Here is an 11,952-nt window from a genome sequence, read left to right on the forward strand (position 1 = left end):
CTTGGATGTTTAAAAGTTATAGGAAAGACATCTTGGGCAACATAAACTCCAGTAATTCTCCCTTCTCCCTCACAGGTGGAAAAACCCCAAGGAGTTAAAAAACCTACAACTTCACAGTGAGGCAAGGTGTCACATTTTCCATGAGTCCTAAAGAAAAACTCTAATATGATCACTCCTGTTCCTCTCTGGTGGGTAGCTATGCAGACAGAATTGAAGTAAGAGTTTACTTCTCTGACAGAAGAGACTTCCCCAGAACTCAGTGAGGATAAATTAAAAAAGATGGAAGTGGGGAAACTAAAAGATGCCTGCAGGCTGACTTTTTTTTCTTTACAATGTAAAAATTATATTTGTTCTTATATAGGAAGGGAATAGCCATACTGGAAACAAAACCAAATGGCTATATTTTCATTTCACGACCATTTCAGCTACTAATGATACAGCCTTAAATGCCTGCTCAGTAGGGTATCATTAATACAGAATTCTCTATCAAAATGGATTTGATTTTAACAGGCAAGGTAACATGATGAACTAAGGTATCTTCTTAAGAAATCTTGTATTTTTCCTTTAAGACAAAGATAACTTGATACTTTTCCATTCAAGATCAAAGAAGGGAAATAATAGGAGACAAAGACAGAATAAAGAGAGACAGAGCATTTGATGCTTCAGTTTTCTGCCTAACACTTTTTCTTTTAGATCAGTAAAATCACCAGACTCACCCTATAGAGAAAGAAGATTAAAAAAGGGAGGTTATATATGGCCAAAAACAACTCTGGGCAACTTTGCTGACGTGTTTAAAAGCTACTGTACTTTACAATTCTTATTTAATAAGTAAAATGATAAACAAAAACCAAAGCACTTTTAATCTTCAAAGCAGTGTATGATCAATAACAACTTCATAGCAGTTGATATGCAAGTATCATAATCTGTATCTTACTCCAGGAGAGAAAGATGCGTAGAGAATAAGCGATCTGCCGGGGTCTAATGCTGAACCCGGGATGGAACTCAAACGTCACAAGCTTGTATATTAAACCACAAAACTATGCTTTCCTTCAGGAGTTGTTCTTTTGTTACCAGTTTTCATATGAGCAAATCATTATCATCATAAATAATTATGGACTTTTTCCAGACCTTGCAGAAACATTTGAGACACCAGTGGAGGTACATCCCGGGATTATCTGGCAGAATATTTAGCACAGAATACCCATTAACTTACTACACCTCTGAATTTAACCTAACCACTTAAGTAGGTTACTTAAATAACTATTTGCTAGGGTAAACATATGAATAGCTTCATATTGGCAACAGCTTCCCTGTTAAGTTACATTTATGGTCAGGGCATTCTGCAGGACATATCCAGCCTCTGGGTTAGAGCTATGCTTTCTGACCCTTCACAGCTTTGGAGAAGGGAGGTCTGGCCTGGCATACTGAATCTTGCGGTAATATTGGTCATTGATCTCAATCTCATTTTTGTCCATCTAAATCACAAGAGATTTTTTCAAGAGCAGAAAGAGCACAACCTTAAAAAGATATTCAGTTAAGGATCAATTTCATAGGAATTTTACAGCTGCCCGCAGTACAGAAAGTTTGAAAAAAATGCTGTAATATTTGCAAATCAATAAAAAAGGAGTTTCTCCTAGAAACATACATCTCTCAAACTACAGGGAAAAAGATTTCCATATTATTGTACTGTAAACTTACTGTGGTCTGTGGAAGTGCTGAGAGATTTAATTTACATACTAATGCTGCAAGCAGGTTGTAGGATGCGGGGGGAGAAGAGTTACTTAGCACCAGTAATGAGCAGAAAGGAAAAAAAGGCAGCTACAATCCCCATGGACTGTTTTGTTTTCAATAATTTTAGACTGTCTAATAATGCCTTTTAATAAACTACTCTCAGCTATAAAGCTGCAATCAGCCTTTGACAGAGAACATAATCCTGCCTCAGACAGGAAAATAGTTCTGATATAATGGACAAAAGATCCCATCTAAATAAAAGCTTCTTAAAAAAAAAAAAAAAGGAAAAAAGAGTTCCATCAGTGAAAGACATAAATTATGCTGCCTATACTGTGTATCCTTTCATTTCTAGCATACTAGATTTCAAAAGGATATCCATTAAAGCAAAATGCATTCAAAAACCCCACATTTTCTGGTTTACTCTACTCCAGCCCTCAGTCACAATTAGACGAACTTGCTTATTTATAGGGTATTAATGCCCTGTAAGTGCAATCTAAAGTATGGCTGATCATGTTAATTTTCTGTTTATAGTCTATGCTACTCACTTAGTCTTTAAGTGACTATGATGCTACACTGAGATTAACATTGCAATAGGCTATCAAAATTTAAGATTATTTCCATTCCATTCACTCAATTTAATGGCAGTTCTCACTGAAACTCAAGTCTAGCTATAAAAGACTAAGATATATACAAGATAGGTAAAACACGGATGTTCTACTCCATTAAACACAGGATTCCTCAAAACAGCGGGTTACCTTCACTGCTGACATACGCAAGTACAACTCCACTGTTGCCAAAAACAGCCATTGCACCATAAACTGGAACTGAATCTACCCAATGTTTGGGTTTAAACATTGGTTTATAATCCATTGCTAATTCTAAAAGAATTCAGTATCATCCTTTCAGTAGATATATTTCTTAGTTTTCATAATTCAAAGCACTAACAAGATGGAAACGAGAACTTTTCTCTAGGAATTCTTCTGATCTTTTCAGTATTATCACCATCCTTTTCTTTCCAGCAACAGACTTACTCCGATGGCAGTTATCACACTTTGCAGATCAGTTCAGAAACATGCCTAAAACTTAAAATGACACATTGTCAAAAGAATACCCAATCACTAACACCAGCACAAAATCTGTTTGTCCTGAAGATACACCTATCATCTTAGCAACATAGGTAGAGATCTCTGTTTAACTTCTTTTTAAATGTCATTTGCTAGAGAGTTAGCATAAACCACTGTGGCATTTGGTTATTGTACTTCGCTCTCATTTAAGGAAAAATAAATTTATCACTTGAAAAAAACCACATAATTTGTGGAATTTAAGCAGCTTTCTTCTGCTAATACATTTCTGCCCCACCGTATGGGAAGGAGAACTGACTGTATCTGTAACCGGCAAGTCACACTTTCTCTGAGGGGTGCCAGATAACAACAGCACGTCACCACACTCGCAGCCAAATGCTCCTTTTGCCAATGAGATTTCATAATGCTTCCTCCACTTCTGAAGCTCTCCAAAGAAAAGAAGTGTTAAAACATATAGTCCATAGGAACCAAAACTGTCTAATGTTTGAACTGCTTTTGCACAGAAAGAGAGAGAAATTACTTTTTTTTTTTCACATGAAGTAACTTTTTTCTTCCTTATCCCTTCCCCCCCCAGCTAGAAGTTGTATACTTTTCTCTAGCTAGTGGTAAAATAAGAACAGGAACAGGTATGAAATTCAATTAAGTAATGCCGTTTTTTTTTTGTTGTTGCCAATATCATTAGATCAGTGCCCGAATATATACCAAGGGTAGAGCAGATCTGAAATGCACATTTCTCAAGCTGAAAAAATTCTCAGTGAAATACAAGCTTTCAATCAGCTCAGACAAAATGTTAACAAGTAATGAATTAAAGTGTGAAGCAGCCACTATTTTAAGAACAAGATCCCTAGTATTGATTTTACCAGAAATAGTTTATCAGGAAGTTAAACACACATCTAGAGTCGCAAGTAGTTCCTCTACACTCAAGCTAAAAATTCAACCGTATGAGATTTTAAATCCTTCTACACCCTGAGATTATTCAGGATTCTAACTTCTCTGTGGAGGCACAGACCCTTCCCTCTCCACAGCACCACAACCTGATAAACAGTCTGAGCGACACTTGCACCGATCACGTAACGAGAGCTTTCCCCCCGCTTTTTAAACTTGCTTCTACTAATACTGGGAAATAATGGTAGCATGTAGTTATACATCCAGAGCTAAAGAAAGAGGTCACAGAAAGCGTTTCTCATTGCCATTTCCTAGCAATTCCCTGCCATTTCAATACACAAGGTTAAATTACTCCAGAAGCCTCCCTACAGGGCTTCCATTGTTTGTCAGTCAAGGCTAGGACACAATGGCACTCATTCATGTGCACAGCAAACAAGCAGCTAAGGGCCAATGATCAGCACAGTCTCATTTTGGTTCTTCTGCAAACAGTTTGTAGAAAGATGGCATTTCAAATAAACTATGTCAATTTTTCAAAGCTTCAATGCATTCCTAGTATAAACTACTTAGTAGGGAGTCCAGACAAAAATTAAGAGAACTTGCGAACAACATGAACAATCACCCAAAACACACGCTCACTCGTTAGGACTGCTCCTGAAAAAGATCTGCTTGCTACAACCACATGCAAAAAGATTACATTTTAATAGTTAGAGAAATACACCTTCAGAAAAATTCAAAATAGCTGATTCTTTCCAAAGACAGTCATATCATGCTTTTGTTTTTGGAGCACCACTTAGTGTTCAGCCTGAGAGCTTATGTTACTATGGGATACAGACACCAAGGTTCCAAAGTGCACTTAAGGCTGTTTACTTCATGTCTTCTGGTTAAGAACCCAAGAAGTTTAGAGTCTGGGATCTTTTTGGTTTTGTTTTGCTCTTCTTTTTTTCAACATGTTAAAAATAGAAAACACAAATGCAATATGACAGAAGTCCAATGCTGCTGATACCAGTAGAGACACAAGCCTCACGCACCTCTTCACTGTTTTGCCTTTTCTACTTCAAAACTTGCTAGAGCAAAGACTTTGTCTCCTGATCCTATGAGAAGAAAAAACATTTTCAGTAAGTATTAGTAGAAATTGGTAATTTCCTTATATACAATTTAAATCAAGTAAAACATTTAAGATCAAAAGAAATCAAACCTGTATTTTGAAAACTAGAACACTTGACCTAATTAAAAAAAAAGGGGGACACACACACACCTACTAGCTTGACAGGTCTGAAACCAGCCATGTTGTACTGGCTGTGCCCGAGATGGAGTTAACTTTCCCGACAGCAGCTCTCACAATGCTGTGCTTTGTACTTGTAGCTAGAACGGTGTTGATAACACACTGATATTTTGGCTGCTGCTGAGCAGTGCTGGCACAGCATCAGGGCTGTCTCACCCCAAAAGGCCAGTAGGCTTGAGGTGGGCAGGAGGTTAAGGGGACATAACCAGGACAGCTGACCCAAACTGACCAGAAGGATATTCCATGCCATATGACACCATGCTCAGCAATAAAAGCTCAGAGAGAGAGGGAGGTGGGGGATTTCTTAATTAAGGCATTTGTCTTCTGAAGGAACTACTACACGTACTGAGGCCCTACTTCTCAGGAAGTAGCTGGGCATTGCCTGCTGACGGGAAGTAGAGAATAAATCTTTTTTTTTTTTCCCTTTGCTTCTGTGCACAGCCTTTGCTTTTCTTTATTCAACTGCCTGTATTCTGACCCATAACTTTTTCACTTTATTTTCTCACGCTGTCCTGCTGAGGCAGAATGAGAGAGCAGCTTGGTGGGCATCTGGTGGCCAGCCAAGGTCAAACCACCACAAACACAGAGAGCTCCTAACAAAGTACCCTTTTGAACAAAAGGGTTCTCACCTTGCTTACACTCTCAGGAAAAGCAGTACTGAAAGTTAGGTCACAGAGACAGTTTATTCGTACCCTGATCTAGGCTGGCACGTTCCTGCCATTCATAGTTTTTTCATCACAGTTCTAACTGTAATGTTAGAAGAAACTGTTGTGCTTATTTAATGACTATTATAATTGAACTTTTGGTCTTGTCAATATGATTAGCGTTATGACAATCATGGCAAGAAGAGTGCTTTAAAGCTGTATTTTGACAATGTGCCAATAATTGCTGAATTCTCTGCATCTAGCAGAGAAAAAAAGACTCTCCTGAAATAGCAAAAAAAGATCTGTGTTTAACTGCAAGAGTGGTATCTCTGCTTGAGACAGACCATCCAAGCCTTCAGCATTACAAGCAACGCCTGGCATTTTATGGACATTTGGCACTGGATTTATTCGCTGCATTACTTTTTCCTCATGGATAGTGTATGAGAGTTTCATTGTTAATAGAACAGAAAACGTACATAAAAATTGAACTGCATGAATCTTTTGTTTGTATTTTCTCTTTCATAGGGGACTCACAAGTATTTCTCTTAATCAGTGTTCAATGAGGCAAAGAAACTAGAAGTTATGAGAATGAAAACTTACCCAGGTCAGTGGAGACTCTCTCAAACTGGCTCAGAGCTGTACCAGCATTTGCTGACAAGAACATCTCATCATCTGGAGTGAGCTAAATGAAAAAAAGACCACAGCTGTGAACTTGGTACCTTAGCTGTGCATATTCCCACCATCTACATGGGCATATACATGAACTACGACACATTACAGCAATTGTCAGTTTGCAGTTTTTAAGTGGCAGTGTTATCTAACATATTAAAAACCAAAGTAAAAATGCAAGCTACTTCCCCTACCACTGAATTTTTTCTTAACGGCATCTGTCAGCCCAGGAAGGACAGCGCATTCAACATCAGACAAGCCTCTACACGTACCACTAAGTTTCAAGCTGACCTCTAGTGATAATTTTTGATGAAAAGGTCACACTGTACCTCTGTACCAAAACTCGGCAAAGGATGTCAATTACTTTTTTAGTTATGTGGTCAATACAGTGATGAGCTAAGATCTAAGCTCGCTTCGTACCATCTACTGAGGAAAGAGAAAATAGGCAGTTGCTACCAGCTTTGACCATGTTAAGAGTCAATGACCTAGAAATGGTCCTCTTCCTTTAAAGTGACATTTACACATGTGTATTTTGCTTTCATGTATGTGCTTTGATGCCTTGTGACAGATGCCTATGAAATATTTACAATAATGAGGTAGTAACCTACATTTGGAAGGATCAGATATTCTGAGTTAAAACTCTCTCATTTAAGTAGCCTCAGATATATAACCTTATCAAAGCACAGCATAAGTGTATCAAACTGTCCACAGCGTTTACGCCAGTTTGTTTATTAAAAATGTAAAAATTAGGTACAGGCATTCAGAATGATGTTGGAAAGAGGGAAAAAGTATTAGTTACCCGCCTCTGGTGTACTTTGTAAGCAAGCATCTAAGTGCTTAACATTTCACAGTATTGTGCAGGCAAACATGTAATATTTACCACCATTTTTCACATTCAGAACAGACGTGAAACTACTATCCTAGCAAGTTCTCTGTGAAGGAGGCTATGCCAAAGTGTGGTGAAGTGGCTTGTCTAAAGCAATCTAAGGAATTCATGCCAGGAGGATTAGATATCATCATACACTCAGTTCACAGTCTTAACTAGCCTTTTAACCTATTTCCAAAACATTTTTTCTCCAGCAATCAAGCAATAAAAATGTCTGAAGGAAAAGCATTTGCTAATATCATCTGCCTGGAATGCAGCTCCTTTAAGTACTGCACTTGATCTTTTCCATTACATTGCCTCATTTCCTAAGAAAGTTTAAGTACAGAGATACACAGCAACCCTTTTTCTTCACACATCATCAACAAAAAGAAGTAACAATTTCTCTTCCTCCCTCTAGCGGTAAAAACCAGGGATTGTTGTGCCACTGATGTACTCATAGGGGAAACAATCAGTTCATCACTCATCTCTCCAATTTATTTCTTACACCAAGAAGTAGGTATTTACTATCACCAATACAAAACTAAGTAAAGCTCAATGTATATCAAAAGTCTTGGATAGTTCCTGCCAGGTGGATAGGTGGCAGTTAGTTAGTAAAAGACTTGTTTTGTAGCTTTTCCAAATATCAACTTGTACTAGCTTCTATGTGATTCATTTCTACAACCCAACAAAGAAAGCATTCTGAAGTAGAAACAGCCTTATATAAATGTACAACACTGTTTCGTATATGTTCAGTAGCGAATGCTTCAGAAAGTTTAGCATTAAAATAGGAGGACATTTATGTATTACAGAAGCAAGCTGCATTTTATTATTTGCTCAAACAGAAGTGTTAATTTCTTACTTTAATTATTTCAAATCCCTCTTCAATATATAGATAGGAATTTGTATTCACCTAACTATCATACCACTGCCTTACCTTCTCACCAAGTTTTCTGAGAGCAGTCAGGATTTCCACTTTCTGCTGTGTATATACATCTCGTCCCAACTTCCCAACCATTAAGTCTCGGTCCATCTGTATACGAGGGGTGGAGAGCAAGTCAAAACTTATTAAGATTCCCATTAGTTTCAGTCAAGACAACAGCATGAGCAATGCAACTGCCTAAAAATATTACCAGTTAACATGGTACCCATGGAAGTAAGAGACAGAGCTACCCATAATTTAAAAACTGGCCGCAAAGTTCTTCTGACCATTCTGCAAATACTCTTTCCACCTAACCTTAGCATTACTGATTTCTCCAAACTTTAATCGCTTTTAATCAAAGGCTGCTATTCATTCAAAATTATGGATTCACGTATCACCGATACATGGGGGAATCACATTTCATTTCACTTAATCTCAAGTCCAGTCTAGGTCTTTGAAACATCAAATGCACTCTCCAGGCCCTCAGTACAATTACAGATTCATACTGTTCAGATTTTCTATTTGCAGTTATACTCAGTTCACTATTGGTCAATCACATTTTTGTTTTGAAGCAGCAAGATAGAAGATAATTCAAGAAGTACACATTGTCCTGAACAAATTCTGCAAGGGAACTTCTCTATCTCCTTACGATGCTGCCACCAAGTTTTCTAACACACTTGGTGCTCTCCTTGCATTCATTACATATTTAAATCAGTCTAGCTCAAATAAACAATTTTTACAGTACAACAGAAACCTTCACCTCTGCCAATCTTGTCCTCAATTGCCTTGGTTGTTTCTTTGCAAACATTCTAATTACTTCTGGAGTTTTAAATGCTTGGCTGATGGCTGCTTGTATTGCCTACAAGGAAAAGTGCAAGAATGATGAGAACTAATAGCAGTCACAAGCTATAGCTGTATGACAAGATTAATGAAGGCTGGAAAGCATCGTTAGTATCCTCTGCATCACTTCATAAAGAGAGCTTTTTTTTTTTGCATAACCATGGAAGAGAGATTAAAAAAAACCACGACCTTTACCGCTTGAAAAATCTAATTAGTTTACGCAGCTACACTGAAAAAGAAATGTGAAACTTTTCATTATAGTCCAGGTCTTTTATTCCTAAAGATTTCCAACATCTTCCTGATATTAGCACATGCCAAGTGCTATGCTATCTTTAGCAGTTCTTATGCCCACGCTGACCATTACGGTTCTTCTAAGGGTAAGCAGAATGTAAGTGATGAGGTAAATCTCCTACTGTTATTCAAAATCCTCTACTGAGTATCAAAACTATTATGATTAAATCTTGCTATAGTTACGTTTGGACAAATCATAATCTCTCCTTAAACAAAACCCTAAAACATATGGCTCAGAAGGAACAAAGCTCTAACTAAACATCTGAAAAGACATAAAGTAGATCAAAACTTTGGAAGTCTGCATAAAATAAGATCAACTCACTACAAGAACATGAAGTTACACAGCCACTCCTACAGCCTTTTCATCTGGACTGGTACAAATCTCTGAAATCCAAATCAGCAATAACACAAGAAATGCTATCTTTATGCTTTCTAACATACAGGCATGAACTTTACTTCTCATGATATATATTGTCCTCGATTGTCCCTCAGACCTTTTATATTAATTTGTATTATTTTGTGTTACTTTCTAATATTAAGGATCCGATATACTTTTGCCCCTGCAATTTCCCGCAGCTTTTTCTACAGCATTATGGTTATAGTTCTTCAACATTTTTTCCTTTTAAAATGAAGAGACCGAACCAAGTTTTTATATGTACACATATATTAAATAATAAAAACATTAGATATGTAGATCTAGCTTTCACACATGCCTGTCTAAAAGTTATAATGAACAACTTGTATCTAATTTCTGTTTCACTGAGCCCAAGCAGAACATTAACTATTTTCAGTAACACATCATCCTTACCAGTTGCATCCCACTGAGCTCATCCACCAAAGTCATGTCCCCAGACATAATCTTCTTCAGTGAGTCATTGATCTCACTCAGCTGTTCCAGAGTTTCTTTTTTGGTCTCTTCATACTCATCTGCATCTAGCTCCTCTCTAAAGAGGATCCAACAAGACACATTAATTCATAGGATCAAACTTGAGACGTAACATGGAGAAAAGGACATCAGGGAATATTATGAAGCTCCGCTTCTTCCTCAGACAGCAGTGAAAACATTCACATCACATCAGATTATTCTGTTCTAGCTTTATTAGCTGTTATTTAGCTAATGCATATGCAGTTTGCTTGGTTTTGCACCACCTCCTATGCGCCCATGCACTTGCCGTGTTTGTATGAAGTCACATGTATTAAATGAGATACTCACGATACTATGAGATACTCAACACTTGATGCAATATTCAAAAGTGTATTTTGGATCCTGACAAAAACATGCATTGAGATTGTCTCGCTCAAAGCTACAGTGAATCAAATTACCTCCCCAGCCAAAAACCATCAAGTTATTCAGGAATAACTGATCCTGCTGTCTAAACCTTGGCCAGTTCAAAGAGTGGCACTACCAACCCTTAGTAGTTATAACTGTTCTTGGAAAAAAGTATGTACTGCTTGGACAAGTTAGAATTATAGTCAAAGAAAGCATCTAAAACCACACGGGATGTTTAAATGCAAGTACTGAAACATAAAAAAAACCTTCTACTTGGTAATTCAGTCTATCTCAAATTTTATTAGCCCACAAAAAACTAACACAAAATCACATGAAACAAACCACATGAAAATGTTAGACAAACTAGAATAGAAACACCCTACCCAAACATCTGTAATTAAGACAAAACAAAGTAAGACACAAAAGCAAGTGACTGCTATTAAAAAAGCCCATATGAAAATGGTTAATTCTGTGAACAGCTATTAAAAGTTAGAAAGTCACAGTGGAACACAAAACTTCAAAGAAAACAGTAATGAGTATTTCTGCCCGCATTTTCCTCAAGAAGATTATAAATAGAATGATCTTAATAAAAAGAAAGGTTTTTAAAAATAATTTTTACTACCTGACACAAACATTCCACCTAGTTTAAAAAAAATAAAGCCACAGCAAAACACAAAATAAAACAAAAAAACAACAAGTTTTTTGAAAGGTACCACTTTCTTCTGCCAACTGCTTAAGAAATTATTACCATGTAAGAGGAAAGCATCCATTTTTATTACCTGCATTCCTCCAGATCTTGAAGCTGCTGCATTAATCTATCCAACTGCTCTTCCAAGTTTTGTTTTAGTTTACTGGTCTCTGTTGTTCCCCTTGAAGCCATCTTCTGTTTTCACATGAAAATTTTATGTTGTTACATGACACTCCTAGGAGAAAGGACATTTCACGGTTGTGTATCAGTAACTTAAAACTTATTTTAAAATGCTCCAGATACAATAAAATTACGCAGTATCTTGGTGATCTTCATGATGTCTGACAGAAACACTCGGAGATCCTTGCAGTGGCAATACAGAAACGTTAGGCTGTGTCTAGAGGATTGTTCAAGAGGCAGTTCACCAAGGCAGTAACTCAAACAGCCACAACACATAAAACCAACAAGTTTAAAACCAAGTAGCGATCACTGAAATACTGAGGTCCCGCTATATGAAACAAAGGATTCCACTCTTCAGGTGCCCCCTGGGAAGCTCTTTAAGAGACAACAACAACCCGGATGCAGGTGTCTGAAGCATGCAAACACCTTCGGCAGAACCATCAGCTCTGCAACACCCGAGCACTCCAGAGGAAATTCGCGCTGCTTTGCGCATCAAATAGGAGCGGACAGCCAGCCGACGGCAGCGCTCCATGGGCCATCCCTGGGGCACGCACCGGTTCCGCGGCCGTTGCGAGGTTGCGCTAACGCCAGCGGCTCCAGCAGCCG

General features: G+C 37.7%; 1 protein-coding gene across 1 annotated transcript; it reads right to left on the reverse strand.

Annotated features, from left to right (window-relative positions):
- Positions 1-4,379: 4,379 nt before the first annotated feature.
- On the reverse strand, positions 4,380-11,407 carry LZIC (leucine zipper and CTNNBIP1 domain containing). The gene is made up of 6 exons (XM_010288014.1): positions 11,258-11,407; positions 10,017-10,152; positions 8,838-8,936; positions 8,093-8,188; positions 6,225-6,306; positions 4,380-4,789 (listed from the first exon to the last, which is right to left on the reverse strand). Exons 1-6 carry the CDS (start codon positions 11,356-11,358, stop codon positions 4,731-4,733), a joined length of 573 nt encoding a protein of 190 aa, XP_010286316.1. The 5' UTR covers positions 11,359-11,407; the 3' UTR covers positions 4,380-4,730.
- Between the last annotated feature and the right edge of the window lie 545 nt (positions 11,408-11,952).

The sequence above is a fragment of the Phaethon lepturus genome, unplaced genomic scaffold, assembly GCF_000687285.1.
Source record: "Phaethon lepturus isolate BGI_N335 unplaced genomic scaffold, ASM68728v1 Scaffold3265, whole genome shotgun sequence".
In the NCBI taxonomy this organism is placed as follows: Eukaryota; Metazoa; Chordata; class Aves; order Phaethontiformes; family Phaethontidae; genus Phaethon; species Phaethon lepturus.